This window comes from Alligator mississippiensis, chromosome 1 (assembly GCF_030867095.1).
Source record: "Alligator mississippiensis isolate rAllMis1 chromosome 1, rAllMis1, whole genome shotgun sequence".
In the NCBI taxonomy this organism is placed as follows: domain Eukaryota; kingdom Metazoa; phylum Chordata; order Crocodylia; family Alligatoridae; genus Alligator; species Alligator mississippiensis.
Genome location: NC_081824.1, coordinates 158,544,078 through 158,571,014, shown reverse-complemented (window position 1 = coordinate 158,571,014; position 26,937 = coordinate 158,544,078). Strand labels below are relative to the sequence as shown.

The 26,937-nt window shown below is 45.5% G+C and overlaps 1 protein-coding gene across 8 annotated transcripts; it reads left to right on the top strand.

Annotated features, from left to right (window-relative positions):
- Window positions 1–134: 134 nt before the first annotated feature.
- Window positions 135–26,937, top strand: LOC102557807 (uncharacterized). Of its 8 annotated transcripts, XM_059715842.1 has the most exons (8): window positions 136–654; window positions 1,350–1,907; window positions 4,068–4,131; window positions 4,220–4,339; window positions 17,927–18,159; window positions 18,735–18,926; window positions 21,891–22,040; window positions 25,121–26,937. In XM_059715842.1, exon 8 carries the CDS (start codon window positions 25,168–25,170, stop codon window positions 26,107–26,109), a length of 942 nt encoding a protein of 313 aa, XP_059571825.1. In that variant the 5' UTR covers window positions 136–654; window positions 1,350–1,907; window positions 4,068–4,131; window positions 4,220–4,339; window positions 17,927–18,159; window positions 18,735–18,926; window positions 21,891–22,040; window positions 25,121–25,167; the 3' UTR covers window positions 26,110–26,937. The 8 variants fall into 8 exon arrangements, with proteins under 8 accessions (XP_059571812.1, XP_059571825.1, XP_059571808.1 ...); XM_059715829.1 differs by lacking the exon at window positions 4,220–4,339 and adding an exon at window positions 22,723–22,949 and having other exon boundaries at window positions 135–654; window positions 1,350–4,131; XM_059715825.1 differs by lacking the exon at window positions 4,220–4,339 and having other exon boundaries at window positions 136–271; window positions 574–654; window positions 1,350–4,131.

Below are 26,937 nucleotides of genomic sequence, written 5' to 3'. Positions count from 1 at the left end.
GCAGGGGAGGGCGGGGATTGGACGGAGGGAAAGAAAACTGTATTCCGCAGAGCCGGGTGGCGTGTGGTATGCTGGGAGGGGGAGTGGGTATTGCGCATGTGTATGAAGGGGGGGGCATAGGGGTGTTGCAGCCGCGCGTTAGGAGCCATAGCCCACCTTCTTCCCGCTCTCAGCCTTGCTGTGGTTCCCGCGGGGGGGGGTGTGGTGCGGCCCCCCGCAGGGACGAGCCCGGGATGTGGCCGGGATTTCCCACAGCCCTTTGGCCTGGGAGGTGCTGATGGGTCTGGGCAGGTCCCCAGCACAGGAAGGAAGAGGGTGGGGGTGGACAATAGCCCTCTGCTGCAGGAGCGCCCCTCGAGTGGCAACAGGGATACCCGCACTGCCATAGGTTTTCCCAAAGGTGTTGTGTGGAGAAATTCACGTTCCTGCTTTGCTCTGTGTTTCCTGGGTTTCTTCAGCCCTCGTGACCAGGAAGCTGGTTATCCTAGTTGCAGGGGGAAAGCCACCTTGGCAGGGGGTGGTAGGTACCCTGACTGAGGTCATGCATAGTTAGCCTCCTGTTTTTACTTCCAGCAGGAAGATCTCGGCTATGTGCCAGTTCTGTGGGAAACTGGGACTCCTCCCCAGTTTGGTCCTGCGGCTGTACAAGTGAGGGTGAGTGAAACTCGGCGGTATCCAAACCCCAAGCCTCCGGTCCTGGGCCTGCACATGGGATGCTTGCCAAAGGATTTGGAAGCATCTGAAGCCCAGCTGGGTGTGGAGGGTGTTTTGCTAGTAGCAGAGCCACATGTGGTTCTTGAATGAGTCATGAATTTGGAATCGATTTTCGCTGATTTGATTTGGGGAGCGCGCAATTTTCCTTAAAAAAAGCAGGGGGAGGGGTGGAGATTGCGTGGAGATGTTCTCATTCCATCTTTACAATAATCAATTCCTCACTCTTTTGGGTATTAAAAAATAATACAAATCCAAAATATATTAGTGGTATATAGAAATGAAGCTTTCAAAGATTAAGTTTGTCCTAATTTGGGGGCCTGACTCATTTTTTGAGAGCATTTAAGGTTGGCAGTTCTGCTTACAATGCAAATTCAGCATAACCATTTGTCCCTAGCCTTGCCCTAGTCAAATTCAGAGTCAGAAAGCAGGGGAAATGGTGCCCTTATCGTATTTGATGGTTTTTCTTAGCCCTTTGTTTTCTTTTCTTGCTGTCTTGTGCACATCTGGTACCCTCACATACCAAAAGAGAAGTTTCTTTCCTTTTTTTCCTGGTAGGTGTGCATTATAAAGGAAAAAAAAAAAAGAAAACTGCAGTAGACGCAAAATATATATACACATCTGATGCTTTCTTACAGGGATATAAATGGCAAGAGGATAAATAGCAGTACAAGCAAGAAGATGCAAATCTCTTTTTAAGAATATGAATCATCAGCTTAAACACATTGTACATCAGTTGTGTGACGTTTGCAGCTTGAAGTCGAAGAAGTTGGGCTGGAAGGGACCTCCAGAGGTCGTTTAGTCAGTCGCACTTGATTAGTAACTACAATGGAATGCTCTGTATTGGATGCGTCTCTAAAACTGACGTGCTACTGAAGGTAATACGTGAATGAGACCACTTCAAAAAAAGTTATAAATGTTGAAATATAGGTGACTTGGAGGATTAAGAAGATACAGATGAGGCCCATCCCTGCACTGTTTGGGCAAAACATGCATTGGTTTTACAGAACAGAGGGAAAAATTAGGCTATAGTTGTATGTCTCCACAGCAATTTTGAGACTGTGACCACACACCTGTTTGCTCCAGGTCTGCACATGCTGAATGCTTTAGAAAAGATGTATGGTTGTCAGTGGAGTGGTACCAGATGTACACTGCCCCCAGTGTCTGAGACTGCAATTCTAGGCGTACTCTAAAAAGTAAGTGCATGTCATGTTTTTGCAAGTGATGTTTGGGGAGCAGAAGCAAGCAAGCAGGACTGTCTCACAATTGCCACAGAGGAAGCGTAGGCATATTCTTAGATTACTGACTGGCTGAAAAGCTGAAAAAAAGAGTGTCTTGCCTTTACATCGGTACAATATTAGGCTAAAATAGGCAACATGCAGCTTGTGATGGGGCAAGCTGAGTTTTACTGCACTTAAACAAACAAACAAACAAATCCCACACACTTTTAAAAAATCAGCTTGATTCCTTGAGCTGATTCTCTAAAATCCCTGAAACAAATGCTAAGGTACACAGGAGTACACAGTTTGTACCCACAAGTGATGGAGTCCACAGAACAGATATTTTCCAGAACTCATTATCACTACATTGGTATAGTGATTATTTTTCTTTTTTTCCTCACGTGATGCAAAAGATGTAGGCATTTACTTTAAAGAGTATTCAGGTGCTGTTCATCATGGGCTGAGAAGTGTGTGTCTATACCTGATGGGTTACTTAGCGCAGAGAATTTGAGAGAGCTTTCTGGTTCACATATTCTTTTTCTCCTACACCTGATGCCTGTCCTGTCTGCTGAATTACCATACCTTGTGTAATACCCTGGTGAGCTCCCAAAGCAACGATTTGTTTTTTCTTGAACTCCATCCTCAATCTGGGTATAGTCTAAGCCATATATAATGGCTGCATTTGGCAATCAGAAAATGGACCTAACCCATCTCAACTTCTGTCAACGCTGTGCTATTAGGAGCCCTAAAACTGACTAGATCCTATTTTGAGGCAAGCCAAGGCACCCATATTAACCAGGAAAGGAATTTCATAAGGTACAACTATGTGAGTGGAGGAGCAAGCTCTGAATACCAATGTAACTAGCATATTCATGCCACTGATATTCGGAGTGATTGATTTGGCAGTGATGAGGCACAAGCTGGCCATGCTATGGGGGATGAAACCATAAGGACTCCATGTCATCATGAGCTTGGGGTCAGGGATTCCTTTTATCTAATCATGCCTTCATTTTCTGTATAGCCAAAAGCTCACATGAGAGACTGCCGACACCTGATGGGGTTAAAAGTTTTTAAAAAATCACTGGCTTTCCTGATTATTGTCACAACCCAAAGTTGTGATTTTTGTTTGTGTGTGCGCTTCGGCACCGCTAAATTATTTCCTGCTATTTGTCGTTTTCTTTGCACGGTAGAGTTCTCTGCTGCAAGAGAGAACTCTGGTGCAACAGGGGATTTTCCGCCAAATTACAGCTTCTTTGCAGGGTGCATTTCTTTTGCATCATAGTGATACACGCTGCAAAGGATTTCCCGCCATTTGTATTAGGATTTGTGCCACATTATTGGCCAATTCCTAATGTAGGCACACGTGGCGGCTAGCGATTGACTTGCTAGCCGTACAAAATGCTTGTGTGGTTTCCGCCCAAGTTGGAGGACTCCATGAACATCCGGAGGAGGGAGGACGAGAGAGATTCTGTGTGAAGATCTCCAAGCGCTGCGGACCCTCGCGGACCAAACGCACCTCCCCTAAGCAGGCAATAGAGGCAATAGAACCGAGCCTACGGAACTTTCGCTTCTAGCCTCTCCCCATTGCCGAGCGCAATCCCAGACGTATCCCTTTCATAGATTCATAGATTCATAGATGTTAGGGTCGGAAGGGACCTCAGTAGATCATCGAGTCCGACCCCCTGCGTAAGCAGGAAAGAGTGCTGGGTCTAGATGACCCCAGCTAGATACTCATCTAACCTCCTCTTGAAGACCCCCAGGGTAGGGGAGAGCACCACCTCCCTTGGGAGCCCGTTCCAGACCTTGGCCACTCGAACTGTGAAGAAGTTCTTCCTAATGTCCAATCTAAATCTGCTCTCTGCTAGCTTGTGGCCATTGTTTCTTGTAACCCCCGGGGGCACCTTGGTGAATAAATACTCACCAATTCCCTTCTGTGCCCCCGTGATGAACTTATAGGCAGCCACAAGGTCGCCTCTCAACCTGTAACTCTTTCCTCTGTAACTCTTAACCTCTTTCCTGTAACTTCGGACCCGCGGAGCCTAAGTAACTCCGGGGAAACTTTTCGAACCTAACCGAACTGGACCCGCGGAGCCTGAACAACTCCGTGGGAGCAATTGATTTGTCGTGTTCCTCTAGCGAGAATCTAAGCGGGAGCTGTGCCTGGAAACCTGTCCAGCCTACACCAATACCATCTTTGGCTGTAAGTAAACAATCTTTTCAATCAACCATTACGCCTCTGTAACTAATTCTAACTCGCGTGCACTAAACCACTCCGCGGTTCTCTCCAGCTTTGCGTGCCCGGGCTGCTGGCCACAGCCCGTGTGCAACGAAGACGGGCCCGGCTCGCCCCCGGCTCGCACATGGCGACGGGAATGAGATTGGAATTGCCGCCGCACATGGCGACAAAGGTGGGATCAGGGCGCAGCCCGCACAATTATATCAGCTTGAAGTTATAATGCATGAAAAGCCCAGGTCTAGACTGGTATACATTAGATGATAAGAAGATTTCAGTATTGCCAAACTATAGGCTCAAGAAGCTCACAAGGCCTCCTCAATTCTGACATTTTAATTTTCTTTTTTTGTGTGTGTAACAACTCTCACAGAGTTGGAGGAAGGAAACCAGGTTGCAGGACTTCCAGCGTTTGGAGGAGGCACTAGGGGTGCCTGTAGATGTGCTGAGAGGATTCTTCAACATGCTGTAATTACAGCGTGTTGGAGCAAACTTGATTAATTGAGTGTGGTAATTACTGCGCTCCAGCAGCCTCCTGCATCTCATGCATCAGTGTCCCCATGCTTCAAAATGGCTTTTTCGACAAGCTTTAGATAAAGCATGCCTGCCACCATTTTGAAGCATGGGGATGCTAATATATGAGATGTGGAGGCTGGCTGGAGTGTGGTAATTACCACACCCCAACAGACTCAATTAATCGAGTCTGCTCCAACGCATTGTAATTACAATGCATCGGAGCAGCCTCCGCACTTGGAAATAGGTGCCTTCCATTGTGAGGTACTAGGAGAATGAGCATTAGCCAGCCTTAATGGGAATTAACTAAAGCACATGCTTTTCAAGTGATGCTTAATGCACATTAGCCTATTTTAATGCGCATTAAGTAAAAAGCATGGGGCATTTTTACATATGCAAGAGCCGCTGTGCCGGGCACTTTGAAGAGTGCCTGGCGTAGCAACACATACAGTTGTATAAGCAGCAAAATGCGTGTCAGCACTGAAAAATGGCGGTGGCCCACTTGAACTAAAACATAGAAGGTGCTGTAGTTCAAACACATACTGGCCCCATTTTCTGCATGCTGACGCACATTTTGCTTCTTATACAACTGATTCGATTAATCGAATCTGCTCTGGAGCAGTGCATCTCCAGTGCATGGCAGGAGAAAAAAGTCTGTGTATAAATGCCCATGGTTTTATACATGACACTTTAATTTGCATTAAAATAAGATAATGCGCATTAAAGCACACGTGTAGACATGCCCATTGTTATTCATAAATGTTTGAGCCAGAAGGAAACATTGTGGTCACCCAGTCTGACTTCATTGTCATGTGTCCTCCTAGACTGAGTCACAGAAGATGGAAATTCTACTATAATTTGTTCTTTTTTTTCTCAGAAAAGTGAGAGCAAAAATAGAGTTGAGATTTAAAAAAAATGTCAGTAGCAGCAGCAGTTTCTTAAATTCAATCCTCAGTTTTAAATGCATTATCTATCTCAAGTAGTAATGGCCATTGAACAACTAGAAAATGGTGATACATTGGGTCAGATTCTATTTGAACTATTAGGCACATAAATGGGCTTACGTGTCTAAATGTGATCGTATTCCACTTTGTCCCTGAAGAAACCGTTAACTTAAAAAAGGTTGGTGGTTCCTCTTGCTCCTTGCCGGTTTTTTTGTGACTCAGTCTTAAGGTGATGGTATGTTACAAATATAGGTGCAGGTATTTGATGCAGGATGGATTATAAGAGTAGATGCAAGATATTCAGGTATTTGACCAGGGTGGATTAGGATGACACTTAGGCACCTAAATTCATATGGAATACAGGCAGATATAATGGGTGCTTCCAGACAAGTGTGCACGTGTGGCTTGCAACTCTGTAAACCTGTGTGTGGCACTGTAAACTGCACACAGCAAATGTACAAATATATGCCATGCTGCAAATTTGCAGTGAGGTGCCAGAATTTGATACCGGGATTTCCTGATATCAAAAAATAAAAAAAAACTGCCACTAATTCAGTGCAGTGCATGCGGCGGCAGCATGCACCGTAAGAAACAGAGCCTGGTTGTCCAGAGCCACACTCTGCCTGCTGGCTAGGATCCATGCAGCTGCTACCCTGGGAAGTCCCCAGGATCACCATGGGGCCCGCACAGGAGCTGGCCCCAGCTTCTCTACCCTATCTGGGACAATTTGGCGTGTACTGGAGCACACATGCAAGGGTGTAACCTGGGGCACAAAGCAGTGGCACAAATATGTGCTGCTGTTTTTTGTGTCCCTGGAAATGCATGCCTCTCCACGTGGGGACATGCCCAATTATTGTACTGCTATCAAATGCCCAAATAAATCTATTATGATGTAATTGTTACTGCTATGAGATTCTGAAGTTAGACAAATGTAGCAAAATCACTCCAGATTTTATCATCCAGGGTCAAAATTAGGAAAATTTGCTCTACAGTGAAACAGCTGCTGCGACCTCCCAAAGCAACAGCCCTTCCCTTTCCCCTCCCCTTTTAAAGTGGATAATATGTACGTTTGACCAAACACCTTATAGGTGGAATAGGATCTGGCTCATTGTATTTAAGATTTCCATTTCTCAATATTTTCAAAGCTAGCATTCTTGGTAATGAATTGGCTGTCAAGGCAAATTAGACTTTGAACCAGGGAACAGGTATAAACAGAGGCAGGAACTAGGAAGACAGAATTAAGTGGAGCCAGGGAGTCAGGCTTATCTCTAGGCCTAGATAGACAGACAGTTATTCCTTATGTTAGCTCTCATTATATTCCCCTAATTTCTTGAAATCTATACGCTCAGGTCTCTCTTTATGCACATTCGTTTTGTGCGAATTTGCTTATATGCAATGACCTTATCTATACCAGAAACATGCTCTGTGCAAGAAAAAATTGATCTTATGCAAAGAAGCATGCAATACAGCTATGCAGTGATGTGAGTAAAGCATTGTGAGAGGGTGAGTGAGGCAGGTATGTGACGCCATCATGCAGTTGCCTCAGTCTCGCATCGTCCATTGTTTCGTGCGGTGCTACGCTACTTGCACTTGTATCAGTGGCGACGTATAGGGGGTGCACATGCCCCCCCACACTCCCGTGGGGCACTTCATCCATCCCACCATCTCAGTGTTTACAAGCTGTACCTGGTACTTTGAGGTATGTAGAAAAAATAGTTAAGGCTGTGTCTATGGCTGAATCACTGATTCTCCAGATCAGAATCAAATCTTCAGATTCAGATTAGGCCGAATCGAATCAGGACAGTGTTCCAAATCAACCAATTGAATCACTGTCCCCCAAATCGGGCTGAATCTGAATCAAATATGGCCCACTTCACACACCCCTAATTAGTATGTATCACCTTTCATCTCTTTAGTGGCTTAAATTTATCCGGGATGCAATATTATTAAATTCTAGGGTTAACCATGACACAAAAGATTAATTAATACAGATTTGCACTGGCTTCATTAAAGTTGTAACTTTAAACTAATAGTTAAAATGATGCAAATGGCTAGACAGGCACTTTCTTTTTCCAGCTGATTTTGATTTAGCTTAAACTTGTTCCTAATTAAATAAGTTTGCTGCACTGAAATAAGTATATTGGTTTAAAAATACACCTTAAGTTAAACTGGCACACTTTCTCCTCCTCCTCAAAAAATCAGCCTTAATTTGTATGTTGTTATGATGTTCTATAACAGTAGGGGCCAACTTTTTTGGCAGCCCTGTTAGAAATTAACTGACAGGCCCCGTCCACTGCCCAATATATTGCTCTGCTTTTTCCTGTGCTCCCTGGCCAATCTGCCAGTGTGCTGCCTGCCTGCTCTCTGATCTGCTGCTTGACACCCACAAAGGCTGCCTGTCCCACATATGCTGCAGATTGGCTACCCTTGCTTGTTCTATAATATGTATTCATTGTGAATTTTAAACATTGTGTGTCAAACAAATGTAAGCAATGTTCTTTATACTAAACAAATAGGAGTGTTGCTGAAATTCCTAGTCATCTTATAACCAGGGATCTGGGTTTTCCATTCCCCACGGGATCTCCACCCCAGAGTGCTGTGGGAATTGGCAGATGTCATTGCAGGACTCCTGGCACAGCTTTACGAGCACTTGTGGTGCTCTGGAGAGGTGCCAGAGGACTGGAAAAGGGCCAATGTGGTCCCCGTTTTCAAAAAAGGGAGGAAGGAGGAGCCAGGAAACTATAGGCCCGTTAGTCTTACCACAGCCCTGGGAAAGCTCTTTGAGAAAATGATCCAGGAGCACATCTGCAAGGGACCAGCAGGCGAGATTATGCTTAGGGGCAATCAACATAGGTTCATTCGAGGCAGGTCCTGTCAGACCAACCTGGTGGACTTCTACGACCAGGTCACAAAATACTTGGACGCAGGTGTCACGGTGGACATAGTCTTTCTGGACTTCAGGAAGGGCTTTGACACTGTCTCTCACCCCATTCAAATTACAAATTTAGGTGACTGTGGTGTCGACGCCTACACAGTCAGATGGGTAGCAAATTGATTGGAGGGCCATATCCAGAGAGTGGTGGTGGACTGGTCATTTTCATTCTGGAGGGATGTGGGCAGTGGCGTACCCCAGGGCTTGGTTCTTGGGCCTGTACTGTTCAACATCTTCATCAGTGACTTGGATGAGGGGGTGAAAAGCACCTTGTTCAAATTAGCAGGTGACACTAAGATGTGGGGGAAAGTGGGCACACTAGACAGGCTACAACTAGATCTGGACAGGTTACAGGGGTGGGTGGATGAGAATAGGATGGGTTTCAACACTGACAAGTGCAAGGTACTGCACCTGGGGAGGAAGAACCAGCAGTATACCTACAGGCTGGGGAACTCCCTTCTTGTCAGCACCGAGACAGAAAAGGATCTTTGGTGTCATTGATTCCATGATGAACATGGGCTGCCAATGTGAGGACGCAGTCAATAAGGTTAACCACACCTTGCCATGCATCCACAGATGCATCACAAGCAGGTCCAAGGAGGTTGGAGTACTGTGTCCAGTTCTGGGCACCACACTTCAGGAGGGATGTGGACAACACAGAGAGGGTCCAGCGGAGGGCCACTCACGTGATCAGCGGGCAGCAAGGCAGGCCGTATGAGGAAAAGCTACGGGACCTGAACCTGTTCAGCCTTTACAAGAGAAGCTTGAGAAGGGATCTGGTGGCTGTCTATAAACTTGCCAAGGGGGACCAGTAGGGAATGGGAGAGTCCCTGTTCCCCTGAGCACTACCGGGAGTAACTAAGAATAACGGCAACAAGTTGATTGAGAGTAGGTTCAGGCTAGATATCAGGAGGCGCTACTTTACAGTCAGGGCGGCTAGGATCTGGAACCAACTTCCAAGGGAAATGGTGCTCAGTCTTACCCTGGGGGTCTTCAAAAGGAGGCTGAATAGTCACCTAGTCGGGGTCGTTTGACCCCAGTACTCTTTCCTGCCATGGCAGGGGGTCAGACTTGATGATCTGCTCAGGTCCCTGCTGACCCTACCAACTATAAAACTATGAAAAACATGGAAAAATGTGGATTTTTTCCTTTAAAGGGGAAAATGACAGATTTTCCCTTTAAAAGAGGAAAACTTGGGAAACTGGGGGCTGTGTGGGGGTGGGATGTGTGTGTGTGTGTGTGTGTGTGTGTAGCTGGGGTGTCTGGAGGGGGTAGCAGGTGCCTGCCAGTGCTGGGGAAAGGAGTCTCGGTGCTAGGGCTGGGGTGAGGCAGGAGGGTCTGAGGCAGCACTTGATGCCACCAGTGAGCCCAGCTCTGCCGGTAGGGCTCACCCAGACTTGTCTGCCCCTCCAGTGAGAGAAGTGGGTGGGAAAAGTGGGTGGGGGGGTCCTTTGGGGGAAGTGGGGAGCTGAGTGGCCAGGCTGGCAGTGTTAGGGGCCTGTGCCCATGGTCTCAGGGGCAATAGCAAGGGCAGGGTGACTGGGAGATGCTGCTGGGGGGGCAGGGAGCCATGGCCAGGCTGCCTGGCATGGTGCATGCAAGCCCCAGCCTGGGGAAAGGGGTGCCACGTGTGTCTCCTCCTCTTCCATCCAGCCTGTGCCAGGGCCAGGTTTGCTCCGCTGCTGCCTGCATGAGCCACAGCTGCCACTCTCTGGCCCAGGTAGAATGGAGAGCATCTGGAGCCCCTCGCCGTAGTCCTGCTGCCCATAGCAAGGCCCAGGCTAGAGCCACGCTCAGCTTCACAATGCTGCTGTGGAGCACAGTTCTGGTCCTCTCTGCCACTGGTCCTCTTTGCCCAGCCCGAGCCGGTAGCACAGGGCAGCATGTGGTACCCCAGGTGCTGCCTGTGTTTATGCATGAGGTACGCTGCATGCACCTCATGCTGGAGGCTGTCCCCACTGTGTCCCCACAGATCACCATCCTGTAGTGTGCAAGTTGGGGAGGGGCAGCTGGGGGTCTCCTCCCAGCAGGGCTGGGGGAAGTAGTGGGCTGCAGGTCAGGAGTGAGGGGCACTGGCAGGGCCAGGGAAGGCTCTGGGTCAAGAGTGAGGGACAATGACAGGGGCAGGGCATCAGCATATCAGGGCTGCTCAGCACCACAAAACGGGGGGACAGCCACAGCTGGACCGACATCTTGGTGAGCAAAAGGGGCAGGGGGTGCTCTGATTTTACATGAGAAAACCAAAATCAAATGCCAAAATATATAGGTATTTATAATTTATTTTCTTATAATGATTAAGGCAGTGATAGGCTTCCAAACTGCTTTACAGTTGTAAATATATCAATAAAACATTGTGTTCAACTGATATGTATATTCATATACATACATACACACGCATATACATATACATATATAAATATATACATATATATATATGCATTTCATTTTAATTGCAATAAAACATGGATTTGAGGTTTTTAAATCAGAGAATGGTGGGAGGGGTTAAATCAGAGAATTTGGGATATTTAGACAGAGAAAACCAGGATCCCTGGTGATAACTTATGACTTTGGGGAAAGGAGGAAGGAGAGCCGCAGACTACAGATGCTGGACTTCAGAAAAGCACTTTGACTCACGCAGGGAACTGCTGGGTAGGGTCCCCTGGGAGGCCAGTCTGAGGGGGAAAGGACTCCAGGAGAGCTGGTTGTACTTTAAAGAAGCCTTACTGAGGGCATAGGAATGAACCATCATGATGTGCAGGAAGACTAGCAAGTATGGCAGAAGACCAGCTTGGCTTAGCAAGGAACTCTTTAGTGAGCTAAAACTCAAAAAGGAAGCTTATAGGAAGTGGAAACCTGGACAAACAAATAGGGAGGAGTATAAGAGCACTGCTCAGGAATGCAAGGATAAAATCATGAAGGCCAAAGTGCAATTAGAGTTGCAGCTAGTAAGGGACATAAAGGGTAATAAGAAGGCTTTCTATAAGAATTTCAGCAAGTATGAATCCCTTACTGAATGGGGGAGGCAACCTAGTGACAGATGATGTGGAAAAGGCTCAAGTACTCAATTGCTTTTCACCTCAGTCTTCAAAGGCAAGGACAGCTCCCAGATTATTGCACCTGCCAGCACAGTTTGGGGAGGAGGTGAGAAGCCAACACTGGTGAAAGAACAGGTTAGAGTCTACTTAGTGAAGTTGGACCTGTACAAGTCCATGGGGCCAGATGGGATGCAATGAAGGGTGCTGAGGGAGTTGGCCAATGTGATTGCAGAACTGGTGGCCATTATCTTTGAAAACTCACAACAACTGGACAAGGTCCCAGATCATTGGAAAAGGTCAAATGTAGTGCCCATCTTTAAGAAAAGGAACTACCAACCAGTCAGACCTCAGTTCCTGGAAAGATCATGGAGCAGGTCTTCCAGGAATCCATTTCTAAGCACTTGGAGGAGAAGACGATGATTAGCAGGGATCTTGCTTTTCTGTTTGCCATGGAAAAAAATGGATTTTTTCCTTTAAAGAAGAAAAATGCAGGAAACTGCAGGTTTCCCCTTGCAGGCTGGCAGAGTTCCAGCCTGCAAGTAGCTGCTTTGGGCTGGGGGAAGCGGGAGGAGGCTGTTCAGATTCAGGGGGCACCACATGCATTTGTGTGTATGCACACATGCACATACATAGTCATCAATACAGCTCCAGGCAGCATGGTGGAGAGCACCTCTGCCAGCTGCCTACAGGTAAATCCATGTGGGAGGTGGGCATAGGCAAGTTGGGGGAGGGCAGATTGTGGCAGTGGCTCATGCTAAGCCCCACAGTGAGGGAGGGAGTGGAGCAGGGTTGATAGCTGGGGCTGGGGGTGCTGCCCAGCTGTAGGGTATGCTGCTCACAGGCTTTGGGCAATAATGCATGGCTGGCAGCCCTAGCCAGGGAGAGGGACGGAGCCACAGGTGACTCATCTGGGGAGGTTAGTGCAGGGGCTGGTTCCCTGCCACTGCATGCAATCACAGGGAGGGGTCAGGTGCCATAGGTAACATGTTGAGGGGGGCACATGATGTCTTCCCCAAATTTCTGTATCCAGAGCAAGCAGGGCTGTCCCGGGGGGAAGGGGGGGAGGGAACACGAATTGGGTCAACCACCCTGTGCCCTGCGCTTTGTGGGGCCCTGCGGAGCATTGTGAATTGGATGCGGTGACTCCGTGCTGCCGCTGGCTTCATGTCCAGCTGCTTGGCACCTGCCTCCCTGCCGCTGAATTTGTCGCCAGCTTCCTTGTGTCTGGGGGCAGGGTCCCACACAGGTTGATTTGCCCTGGGCCCTGCCCCCTGCTCGAGTTGTCTCTGACAGCAGGGCGCGGGGATGCAGCCTGGCCGAATTGGCACTGGGTGGGGCCTGGTGTGGGCAGGTGGAGCAGGGCTGTGAGACACTGCTGCCACCACTGCTACCACCAGGAGCCCCACACTAGCCACACCACCATAGAGTAATGCCATGTCACTAGCAGCACAAGGAGTAACAGACAATGTTGGGGACCAAGCTGCCCTCACCTCTTCCTGCCACCAGTCACTTGTGCCAGGCCGTAGCTCTGCCCTGGAGGGAAGGTTGGGTGGGGTGCAGTTCAGGTGGCCTGAGGGGAATGGTGGTGGCCAGGCCATGGGTGCAGGGTACAGCCATGGTCTGACACATGAGCAGCTAGCAGTGGAAGGAGGTGAGGGCAGCATGGACTCCTGCCCCCCATCCATTACTCCTCATGCTGTTGGTGGCATGGTGTTACTCCGTGGAGGCACAGCTGCCGTGGGGGTAGTGGCAGTGGCAGCAGTAATGGCACAGCAGTAGTGGCGGCGGCAGCAGCAAGTCTCGCTACCCTCTCCATGTTCCTGTGCTGGGTCCTGCCCACTGCTATGAAGGTGGTCTGGTTGCTAGTCCAGCCAGGCTTCAGGCCTGTACCTTGCTATGGGCACACATATCTGGGGGGGTAAACACCCCCCCCCATGCATTGTTTGTGATATCGCCTATGGACATCTCTGCCCCACACACATCTCCTTCCTGCCCCACACCCCCCTCTTCCCCACATACTGGGAGGCTAGAGCCTGGGGGTGGGAGACAACAGGTCTGGAGTAAGGGGCAGCAGCAGGTTTGTGGGGGCTATGGCTTGGGATTGAGGAGCACTAGCATATCAGGGCTTCTCAGCACCACAAAGCAGTGTGGGGGACAGCTGCCACTGGACCCACATTCTGGTGAGCAAAGGGAGCAGAGGGAGTTCTGATTTTCTATGATAATAAACACTAAATCAAATGCCAAAATATATAGGTATTTAGAATTTATTTTATTATAATAGTTCAGGCATTGGTAGGCTTCCAAATTGCTTTAAAACTAAATATATCAGTAAAACATTGTGTTCAGCTGATACCTATATATATAGTGACATTTCATTTGAATTATGGAAAAATATAAATTTTGGATTTTTTTAAATCAGAGAATTTGAAAATTTTAAACAGAGAAAACCAGGATTCCTGGTGATTAGGCACAGTCAAGCATGGATTCACCAAGGGCAAGTCATGCCTGACCAACCTGATTGCCTTCTATGATAAGATGACTGGCTCTGTGGATCCAGGAAAAGCAGTGGATGAGATGTACTGTACTTTGACTTTAGCAAGGCTGAATACAGTCTCCCACAACCTTCTCACCAGCAAGCTAAGGAAGTATAGGTTGGATAAATGGACTGTAAGGTGGACAGAAAACTGGCTGGATCATTGAGCTCAAAGGGGAGTAATCAATGGCTCAATGTCTAGTTGGCTGCTGGTATCAAGCGGAGTACCCCAGGTGTTGGTCCTGGGACTGGTTCTGTTCAATATCTTCATCAGTGACCTGGACAATGGTATGGAGTACACCCCAGCAAGTTTGCAGATGACACCAAGCTCAGGAGAGTAGTAGATATACTAGAGAGTAGGGCAAGCATTCAGAGAGACCTAGATAAATCAAAGGATTGGACCAAAAGAAATCTCATGAGGTTAAATAAGGTGAAGTGCAAAGTCCTGCACTTAGGATAGAACAATGTACCAGGTACAGGCTGGGGACCAACTGACTAAGCAGCAGCCCTGCAGAAAAGCACCTGGACGTTAACTGTGGATGGTAAGTTGGGTTTGAGGGTTTGAGTCAACAGTGTGGCCTTGTTGCAAAGAAGGCTTACGGCATTGGGCTTATGTTTACAAGTCTTTTAAGTAGTGACACAGCTGTTCATTCCCCACGAACAGCCAAGCTGTTTGTTTGTTATCTGTGGCAGTTGGCATTTCTTTTGCAATTTTCTGTTACTGAAAAGAGAGTCAAACTGATTAAACTGTCGCCTTTTACACTGGGCTGCATTAGTAGAACTCTTGTCAGCAGATCTAGGGAAGTGTTTATTCCCCTTTATTTGGCACTGATGAGACCACACCTGGAGTACTGTATCCAGTTTTGGGCCCCCCACTACAAAAAGGATCTGGACAAATATTACCTGAAGGGTGGTTCCAAAGTGGTGACAGATGACAGAAAAAGGAGCAATGGTCTCAAGTTGCACCAAGGGAAATTTAGGTTAGATATTAGGATAATCTTTCTCATAAGGAGGATAGTAAAACTGGAACAGGTTACCCAGAGGGGTGGTGGAAGCTCCATCCTTGGAGGTTTTTAAGACCCGGGTAGACAAAGCTTTGGCTGGGATGATCTAGTTGGGGATGGTCCTGCTTTGAGCAGGGGATTGGACTAGATGACCACCTGAGATCCCTTCTGATCTTCATTTTCTATGATTCTATAAAGTTATTTTTTATATAAGAATAAATTATTTTCCCCTAGCAACATTTCTCTTGTTGCTTAAAAATTGAAAAGAAGAGCATTGGACCATTAAATTCCCTGGTGACTCAGATGTTTGCAATAGTTTGCCCTGAACCAATATTTAACGCTGAACTTTTTAAGAACAGTGTTATTGAATCTTGTTCTTTGTTTTGGGGTTTTCTGGTTGTTTTTCTGTGTAGTGGGTACATATATATATCCACAACACAGAAAAACAACCAAAAAAACCCAAAACAAAACATATATATATAAAACTTATTTTACTCTTTCATGTATTTGTTTCTTTCATTAAAAATATTGCTATCAGTACACAAGATTAAACCATAACTGACCTGTCTTTAATGCGCTTTATTTCACTGAAGTTATTCTTATTGGGCACAGGGCTAAACGTATAGAAACATGGGTCCCCTCTACATGAGACACTGACTGTGCAGTAGCTCGTTACTACTGCACAGTAGCGTCGCGTGGCACAAAGCGTGATGTGACACTACTGATCTGTAGTAATGACCTACTGCTCAGTCAGTATCACCTAAAAGCCATTCAGTGACACTACTGCATAGTAAATGACTGCTCAGTAACAACCGTGCAGTCAGTGTGTCATGTAGACCCAACCATGAATAGCCAAAATGTGTTTCAGTTTTTCTGCTCAATCTTTTTGCTTTGCCTATTGGAATTGAAATAGTATATATAATACCTTTAGCAAAAGGTGAACAAGCATAGATTTTTAAACTGTATTTGAATGAAGAATTTAAAATGATACAGGAAACGTCTGATAAAGGGACATTTGAAAGAAAATGTGGCCAGAATCCATCATCCTGATCAATACCCTATCTATAACAGAGTTATTTTGATTTATACCAGCTGAGGCTACCCCTGTATTTGTAGCTCACCAATGTCTCCTTTAAGGAAGGAATATGAGTGTAATATTTCTGTGAGCTACCCCACCAGAGCGTACTGAGAGGGAACCAGGCAAACCACCTGTGCATCTTTGCTGTATTTCCCATGAATGTCAGCTGAAGCTAGAAAGTGACACATTCTTTTGGTTATGTACTAGACAGATGGTGTATCTAGCAAGTAACATTTTTAATTTCATGATTAGCTTATGTGCTTAGAAGTTTTGGTAAGACTAGAAATGGTTCCATTGAATCCTATCGTTTTACCTTCTTGGCATTTTTGTTACCATGGCTGGCATGTAGCATTAAATGTAGAGTTGGGAATAGAAAATGCATCAGAAAAATGTTATTTCCTGATGACTATTTCATATCAAGAAATAAAAGAATGAACAATTTTACACAGTCATTTATTTTAACTCCTTTTTAATGCTGCTCATTTTTAAATGAAAAGGTCTTCTTTTCTCAAAGCAGAAAATATAATTTTCTGTTATGCTGGGTGAAACATGAAACCTGGTCTATTTATTTGCTTCCCTTTACAGGTGTTTTGATGGACTGCCAAGAATGTTGTTCCCACAGGCTACATTGGTTAAACTGACTCTAATTTGCTCACTGAAAATCTAGTTTTGTAAGAGAAATGTTTGAGCTTGTCTCTTTTTGCTACATAAGCAAGTTATAGCTGTTTGGCATCTAAAATCATATGTATAGTAGGAACAGTCATGAATCTTTGTACAATTCAAAAGATATGAATTAGACCAACAGCCACAGAAACCCAAGTAACCTTTTCGTTAGGTGCTGTTTAAATAGCCAAGAAGAATCCAGATAGCTTCAGAAATCATTTCTTGTTCATAGCCAGCCATTTGAAATGAGCTGTTGTCTCCAACAGGTGCATTTAAGAAAATCATACATCCTCAGTACAGTGCAACATACCTGCAAACTCATTCTTTTTATGGGTATACTAAAAATCAAGAAAAAGAGGAACTTTTACAGGTGCCCACAGCATAACCATGGAATAAAAATAGTTTGAAAAAATAACCATTTACCTTGATACAAAATCTTTCTTCATGATTCTCATTAGTAAGTGACTGTGTAAGACAAGCATATGCTGTACTGGTTAGTTGCTGAATGCGCATCTTTGTGGTTTGCAAACTATGATATATAGCCCAGAATGAATTCACTATAACTCTCTATAACTATGTGGATTTATGTGATTAAGAATATAATCTCCTTTAACAGTATGGTTTTCAATGTTGAAGTAGAGATGTAGTGCCCAGATGAAACCTCTTAGTCCTTTTTAGTGGAGTTGCCACGGAGTTAATGAAAGTTTTGATTTTGAACTTTAGAATTAGGGTCTCACAGTATTTTGCCTCTTTACCAAATTCTGTATATATGCATTATCAGTAGCCAGCTTTCACTTCTCTATGTGCAAAATTATATGTATGTGTACTTGCATCAATAATTTGGAATAAGGCATTTGGACAACAAGTATTGCATGCATTCTTGGGGAAATCCATCTCCTGCCTGCATGCAAAAGTGATAGCAGTCATATTGGCAAGGTCCAGTGAGTCTAATGTGTTTCTGTGAGTGAAAATGCCAAGACTTGGATGTGTATTGCAGAATCTACCTATTCAAAAGGTCTGTCTGAATGTCTTAATTTTAAAATGGATTTTTCCTTTGCGGCAGGCATCCACCCAATTTACCTCAGCGCGGCAGCCCTGGCGGCTGGACTACAACCGGCACAGCTGCTGCTTCTCAGCCAGAGAGCCAGCCCCTGACTGGAGCATGGCCCAGTGGTCGCATGGTGAAAAATGGCCTGGTGGCCAGGAACACAGCAGGAAGTGTTTGGGTGCCAGAACCGGAACCAGATGTGCTCCTTGCCACTGGGAGCACACAGTCACTGCTGCATATGCCAACAGGTGAGCCAAAGGAACAGGCCCAGGCCTGCCTGAGCCTAAAGCAGGGCAAAACAGAGGGGCATCCAGGCTCTAGACAGAAGAGTTGGCCTGGATGCCTCAGGACAGTAGCTGGCCTGGGGCCAGACCGACTCGCTGGGACCAGGCAACCTGCACCAGAGCAGCAGAGTTGGCCAGCCTGTGCAAGACCAGAGCCTACTACAAGTAGGGTCAGCTGGGGACAGAAGAGGGTGGCCAGACAAGGGTGAACCCTGGAGGGATGGCCCGTGATGCCCTAGCTTCCTGGCAGTTCATCCGCACGCCTGAAGTGCATCATCAGAGGACACCCACTGCTGGCCATAAGCAGGCCCAGCAGGGAACACTTGGAGCCTCTGGGGCACCTGGCTAAGGGGCAGTAAGGAGAAGCCCTGGGGAAAAATGGGCTAGATAGAAAAAGGGGAACAAAGTGCTGAGGAAGCAGACCCGTAAACCCCAATGCTCGGAAGCAAGCAGCTCAGTGAGGGGGGTGGGGGTAACAGAGCTCTGTCCACCACTCAGTTTGAGACACATTGAGTGATGTTATTTTTCTTTTGTGTTAGCATTTTTTCTCTAAGTGTAATGGGTCACAGCAAGCTCCTGTGACACTGGAGTATCATCCCATTGATGATCACCTGCAGCAACATCAAGGAGCAGCCTGGGATTTATGATGATAACACCCAAGTGGAAAGGGGTGGGATATAAGGGAGGAGGAGTCATACAGAAGACGCACCAAGGAGGGTGCTCCTGAGACGGTAAGAACCACAAGCAACATTACAGAGGTACACCTAACACCCAAAGTAGTGATGGGTGAGTAGGCTCAGGGGCAGTCCACCCCCAAGGTTGCGGGGTGAGGGCCTGTCACATCCCTGAAAAGGTGTCTTTACAAATAAAGCATGTGGTTTTGTGCATACAAGTGGAGAATGGGTAGAGACCTGGTAGACATTTAGGGCCTTGTAACACATGACATGTTAAGCTTCGCAAATGTTGATCAGTGTTAGTGTTAGCTTAAGTTTAAAGTAGGTACACATGCTCAGCCTAAAAACCTTCTCTGACTGTCCCTGAGGTGCACAGCTGTGACTTGCCACTAGAGGGTTGGCGAGCAGGGGCCTGACTAGGAGCTACAGCTGTGAGTTATCCACACAGAACAGGAGGGTGGGAGGAGAGGACATTGCATTCTGGGATACTGGCGGACTGAAGCTTGGGAGGCTTATCTCTGGGGAATGGTCATACATTCATGGAAAATGAGCTGGGACACACAGGTCAGAGATAAACCTTCCCTGAATGGGTGTAACTTTAAGATGCCTAAAGAGTGATTAACTCAAGTTTACGTGTCTTAATGTGCCAACAGTCCAGGGGTTAAGGGCTCCTTGAGCCACCTAAAACTAATGTGTAGCAAAGCCCTTAATCAACTATCTAGAGGAAAATATACAAAGGGAGTAGTGAGGAGAAATGCATTGTCAAACCTAGTTAAGTTTTATTTGACTCTTGTCTTTGTGCTTCCTGAGAAAATACCAAGAGTGACAGAAACTACATCTGAAGTATCATAGGTAATTGATGAGGACATGAGTAGCTGTTGCTATATCTTCACCAATAAAGAATGTGAATTAATTTATAGTAAGAAAATATGTCAATCTATAGTCAGAAGAACCTGGCTTTGAAGTACAAGAGCCATGTCCCTTCTGCAATAAATGATGTGCCCTCTTTAAAAAGGAACCCATGACTCAAGGTCATGGATATATCAATATTATCAAAATAACTCCAGGAAATTGTGCAGCACAATCACAAATATCTTTAGAACAGAACTGATGTCAGGCCTAGTCATCTCAAGCAGGTCTTGCTCAGGAGGAACAAATGGTGAAATTAATCCTGAGAAGTGCTGAGTACCAAAGACTCTATCTGATGTCACTGGGAATTTCAGATGCATTCATATTAAAATCTCCATTCAGGAGCAGCCCCATCTCTTCTTAATACCCATAGGTCAGATCTCATTTGTCTCATACATTTAAGTCAGAGCGACTTTCAGTGTGGTGAGCAGGATTTGTTCCAATTCTGTAGTCTTAGTTTTGGTCCTATCTCACTGCTAGTCTTGTCCATTGCCACCTTTGTTCTAATGCTCCTCTGCCTATCAGAGATCACTTGAACTCTAAAGATCCACCTCCTCTTCCTCCTTGTGATGGTTTCTGAAGAGATTTTCCTCCACACACTTTAATCCCACCTTCATTAAAAGTTTGTCTCCTTCTTAGAGGTCCTTTCATCCAACTGTCTCTAGTTATTTCCAGTTCCTTTTCTCCTTCAGTTATAACAGAGAACAATTCTGAGTTAAATAAAATGTTGTTCACTGTGTGACAGGCTCCAGACCTACCTACCACAGTGCTGGTGTCCATGTGGCTGGTCTGCGGGTGAGCCGGTCAGCACCATGCAGCCAGAAAGAGCTCTGCCAGTTGGTCAGGTGCGAGAAAGCTTTGAGCTTAAAGGAAGCTCAGAAGAAGAGCCAAGGAAGAGATGAGTGGAAGCACTGGCAGTGGAGCCAGACACTCTTCCTGTGGCCGGAAGGGACTCAGCAAATCCATGCAAGGCCAGCATGCCCAGAGGGGCAGCACATGCCCATCTCACCACTGGAGCACCCAGGAAGGACCCACAGGGGTCTGGTAGCTCTCCCGGGTGTTAAAGTTCCCAGAAAAAACTTGGATGCCAGGACCACCCGGGCAGCACTGGGGGCTCCCGCAGGTGCCAGGTGGATTGCTGCAGCTGGCGAGTTGAACGGCCCAGACCCAATACCATTCTCTGGCACCTGCGATGACCCCCACAAGTCAGCTTGGGCTGGGAGAGGGCAGCCCAGTGGACACTGCTGGAGCCTACTGAGGGGAGAACCCGCAGGGGACTGGCAGAATTGTGAGCATCATGCAGATGTAGAGAGATGCACCTTGAGGCATGATAGTACCTGGCCAGATGGAACTAAGGCCAGAAAACATGCCCAGCGAGGGGCATCACTGACTTAAGAATCTGTGAGAGAAGAGTGCACTAGGCACCGACATACCCCAAATGCTGAAGAAAAGCACTTGGCAAGGGAGCATTGCTGCCATGCCCACCATACCATCTGACCTATTTTAGTTGAATTATTGTTATATTATGATTTTTTTATTTTTTTTTTGGTGGCAGGCAAATAGACCCAGGTGAAACATAGCCCAGGAGGTGGGGCATGCCCATCTGCTGGTGCAGTGGTCGTGAGCCTGTCACACACTGCTAGGGAGAAATGAGTGACCTGACCATATACATTCTATCCCCCCCAACACACACACACACACACACACACACACACACACACACACACACACACACACACACACTTTTGAAGAAAGAAAAAGGCATTAGGACTATTTTCGTGAAAATACCTCAGAGAAAACAATGTTATAGACTCACTTTTGCTAGTTGGACAAATGGCAAAAGAGAACAATCACAAATACCATTAGTCTAGCTTGGAGCGAGGGTCCAAATATTGATAGTCAAAAGTTTTGCCTCCATTACCGATCTCTTGAGCTAGCCTGAGATCATATTTTTGGTATTGGCATAGTGTTTGTGATGGGATATAAGAGTGCATGGAATGACTGAGTACAAAAAGGATGCCGATCTGGTCCTATACTGTTACACCTTTCTCTGTTTTCTAATTCTTTTTTGTTAAATTCCATGTATGAGGGCATATAGATTTTTTTTTTCAGCTGGCTGCTTGGTTCATACTGGCCTCTAGAGGGAGGCTAAAAAACCAAAATAACTCTAAACTGGGAAGCAGAGGCACTCTTCAGAAGCGATACCAAACAGAAGAGACCAAGACCCGAGACACAGTTAGTCCTGCTTATTATTCTTTGCAGGTCAGTAGTCCTTAATTTAGTGTTTTAACTATTGACTAGGTTAAAATAATAGGGCATTTGTATAGTTGGATGTTTAGAAATAGTATTCCTTTAGTGTTTAAAATAGTGGAGTTTAAAATGTTTAAACTTTGAAACTGAAACTAGTTACAACCTGACATTTCTGTTATAAGCAAGAAGCTTGAGGTGTAAGTCCTGCACTTGGCATGTTGGTATAAAATTTCCAGTGGAGTTAATGGGAGTTTTGCGTGTAGTATCACTCCTTAAATAGATAACTGAGAGAATCAGTCTCACCTTCCTTGCCCTGAGGCCTCACACCTGGTGCAGTCGCCCCCTCTTTTCAGAAAAGCCATCATGTTGGGCTTAGTGTTCCCTGTGAAAAAAAGAGCCTTTTTACTAGGGTGGGCTGTAGGATATTTTCCTGCCTCATGTTAATCAGGGGATCTTAGAGCCTAATTCTGCCCCTCACTACATGCTTTTTGGACAAAGCCATAAATCAGCCTAAGCTCACCAAGTTGTTTGTAAACCTCCACAACCTGAGTCCAAGTCTGAGCCTTTTCTGGGTGACTCTCACATTTGAGGGTTTTGTTCTGAGAGTTACATATGGCTCTGATTGTGAATATCTTTGAAACATGAGTTTCCAATGGGGAAGGTGACATTTTAATCAATTTGACTCTCTTTTCAGTAACAGGAAATTGCAAAAGAAATGTCAGCTGCCGCAGATAATAAATAAACAGCTTAGCAGTTGGTGGGGAAGGACCAGCTGTGTCACTAGTTAAGAGCAGTAAACTTGAGTCTCCCTAAGAAAATCTGCATCCTTGAGAGGGAGGTGATATCCTTGGTGTTGCTGCTGATGCTTTGCCTGTATCCCTGGGCCAGATTCTGCCCAAGGCAAATAATTTCTGCAGTTTGGTGAGTTTGTTTAGTTTTTCCATGGAAAGATTGCTGCGGGGAAGCAGGAGATGGTTTCTCCAACAGTCCCCAATCCCGCAAGAGAAGGAGAGTGGTTCTTAGAAGACCTGCTGCAGGTTAGGGCAGTCCGAGTGGAGCTCTTGTGCCCCTGTCTTGTCTCAGTGACAGCACTGCACCTACAGAGGGTATGGATGGTATCCTCCTCTTGCAGGCTATTGCTTTGTCAAATCCTGGAAGATATGTTTCAGTGATAGGGACATCTCTGACTGGATCAGCAGCAATATATCACCCTCCAGAGGCAGGAAGAGGAGAAAGAGAATGCAGTGGCAAGCTGCCTATCCTCCCAACTCTGCTACCACCCCATAGTCTCTCCAGTGTGCTTATTGAAGCACTCTGCAAGGGAAACAGAACATACAGCACAGCAGGCATTTCCCCCCTCCCCCCCCTTGGCTTTCTACATGCACCCATGGAGGCAGCGCTGGGTTTTGTTACCCTGAACTTGTGGAAGCAGAAGGTAGCTAAGCCGGCTATGATACTTCTCTTTTAATTGATTTATTTCTGTGAGAAGTAGTATTCTGGATTCTGATTTATCTGAAGTGTTGATAATGGTTCTGAGCTAGAAAGCACTGTAAGCATCAGTAATTGCAATGTGAATTGCAGCTATGTAAGATATAGAAAGGTTTACTGAGGTCTTTAAAACATATTGGTTTCCCTAAGTGGAACTATAAAGTCAAACAGTATTCACAAGCATGAGCTGATCCAGGATTTGGAAAAGGGGGTGAGAGAGCAGTGACCAGAATTGCAAGGGCAACTACACCCCCTCTCCCAACTTTCCCCCACCCCACTGAGGCAGGCAGACTATGCCACAGGAGCAGCAGCTGTGGACTTTTTGAAGACTCGAAATTAGGTAAAAAATCTTCCCGCCTGCTCTTGGCATCTCCCTTGCCCTCCATGCTCAGTGACATGTCCTTTCCCTTTCCATTCATCCCCTTAGCCCAGTACTGCCACTGTCTCCAGCCGCTCCAGAGGTGGGGCGAACTCCAGAGCTGCTCCTGCCTGGTCCAGGCCGGTCTGTGGGGAGCTGGGCTCGGCCGGAGACAGCAGCAGTGGCAATGGGAAGGTTTGCCTTCTCTAAGTCTGCCCCCATGCTCGTGGGGAACACCTACAAGGGAATGGGCAGGGAGGAGGACCTGCCACTGCTGCTGTCCAAGAAATCCCTGGACAGAATATGTTGCTGAACACAGAGGGAAAGGATGCTGGGTAGTGTGGACTTCTTACCTGATTCAGGGGCTTAAAAAAAATCCCTGGCTTCTGTTCCTGCTGCATGACCTGAAAGAAATGGTGTGACTATGCCACTGCACCCCTTTTGGATCCACCCCGGTTCATATGCCACATTCACGGTCCTTTGTACCAAATAAAAATGGCTTCTAATGGCATGAATGCTTGTTGTTATTATTATGGTTAGTCTGCAGCAGAAGTAGGACCAGACCTTATCATCTCCTGGCTCCTAGCACTAATCTTTTTACCTTTTTAACATTTTGCTCTGAGGTAGAAAAGGACTTTTTAGCAGATTTTTCAATGTTGACAGTTATGTAACTTTGAACAAAAGGGGCTTTCAGTGCCTGCAAACCCACAAATAGCAACAAAACAAAACCAATAACCCCAAAACAACTTCATTCCAAATTTCACTGAAAGATTTTGAAACTTTATAGAATTGCTCCAATCATCTTAATATTTTAGGTGGGACAATAGGCAAAGTTCTGTTGGGGGAAAAATCATTAGAAATATTTCTCCAGATCTACCTATTTTTCTGTGTTTTTTGGGGTGGGACCTGGAAAAGAGGAGGGAGGTCTATTGTCCTCCCATTTTCCACTATTTCCCACCACACTCTGAGTATGTGGCAAAGCCATCCACCTTTTTGGTGGGTCGTCTGTGAAAGTGAGTGAAATCTGAGGCCACATTAGGTCTATCTGGCAACACTCCATAAATCCATCTGTTCTTTTCTGTCATATATTGGTGTACTCACCACTTTGCAGTGAAGGCAGTTAGACTAGAAATGATTAATCTCTAACTACAGTTTTTCAAGCAGTACTTTCTGCCCCATGATAAAACACCAGAGAATGTATTCCAGTTGTAAATGTTATTACCATCTGCCTTTTGCTTTTGTTTAGGTACTGATAGACTGGGCATAATTTACCTTCCTGCCCTCTGTGAAAAGATGCGGTTATTCTTCATTTGCATTTTATATTTGCTCCTGAAACCTATAGAAACTATCTATGGCCACAACAGTTACACAGAATATCAGCTGGGCAACATGAACATAATTATTTCTGTTCCACATGGTGGAGCAATGGAACCTGAAGACATCCCTGATAGAGATGCTGGTTGTTGGAATGCAAACAGTTCCTCTTGTATCTTCTCTCATGACTGTCCTCCAGGAACCGTTCAAGACTTTCAAAAGTGCAAGGTGGCTACAAATCAAGACAGGCATGTCATAGAGGTAGGTCAGGCTCTTGCTAAAGAAATCAGAAAAATTACTAAAGGCTTCTTCCCTCATGTGGTTATAAATCATCTCCAGAGATTCAAGATGGATGCTAACAGAGAAAAGGAAGAAGCTACCTTTGGAATTCCCCAAGCAGAAGAGGCCTGGGAAGACTACATGGGGTTTATGAGGTCTGCAAAATTGCACATGACAGAAGGCCTTATTGTGGATATCCATGGCCAAGCACACCCTGAACAATGGATAGAATTAGGCTACACCATTTCAAAAGCATCACTCAATTCAGGGCTATTTTCTGCATCAGGCTCTTCTATTCAATATCTTGCCAACCAGCTGGGCAATGTCACCTTTGAATCGTTGCTTAGAGGACATAGAAGCCTAGGTAAATTTATTGACGATCAGAACAAAATGTACATTTGTGTTCCTTCTCCAACCAATCCTAGTCCAAAAAATGGGAATTATTATAGTGGTGGTTATATAACACAAACTTTTGGCTCTCGATACTCTGGCACTGTTGATGCCATTCAGATTGAGCTGCCTCAGTGGGTAAGGGACATCAAAGAGATTCCAAACTTTAGTAAAGCACTAGCAAAGGCTATAATGAATTTCTGGCAAACTAACTACTGCATCCACAGTGGCCATCAGCTTCTGGGATGTTGAAAGAAAAAAAAATTACTTACATTGCTATGGCTATTTTGTAATCTATGCTAATTTATCTGATACACTGGAATATAGATTTCTATCCGACTGACTTTGAATTTAATTGACTCTGAATTCTTTAGAAGTAAAGTAGTGGTCAAGAGACAAAAAATACAGGATACAAAGGAATGCAATTCTGATGGCAAAGCCATACAGAAAGAAGAAAAACTTGCTAATAGCAACAACTTAATTATTAAATTAATACTTAAGAGTTTACAGCAAAAGGACAACTGGTAGCATCTGTGATGTCAAGGCAGACTGTAGTCAAGGTAATTTAGATTTTGCCTACCCCCTTAGTTAATTATCTTCTCATGAGGAAGGAATCTTTTTCTGTTCAGTAGTTTAGTTTACTTCAAATTACATTGAACATTGGTGATCTTCAACATATCTAGTTATTCTCCAATAAGTGAAATGTACTGTAGCCTGGCCAGAATCCTGAGGTCATTGGTCACTTTAGCAAAAAAACTCACACAGGTTTCAACAGTGAAGGACCTACCTCCTTGGGACATGGATGTGGAATTCAGCCCCTGGAAGCTTAGTTGTGGAGGAAAGACAGAGAAAGTATCCTTTTATTTTCAGTTCGTAGGGAAAATGATCTGTTGTAGAATATACAACTGGATTTTAGTTCAAGATTTTTTTCTGTATGGTGCAGTGCATAGAACAGAGAGAGATTTTTTTGCACCAAAAATAAAGTATTTCTGCCTCTTTATGGTATGGTAATATACATAAATAGGTTTCTCTGCTATTTCCTGTTGAACATCATTTAATTAAATGATATATGAAGCAAAA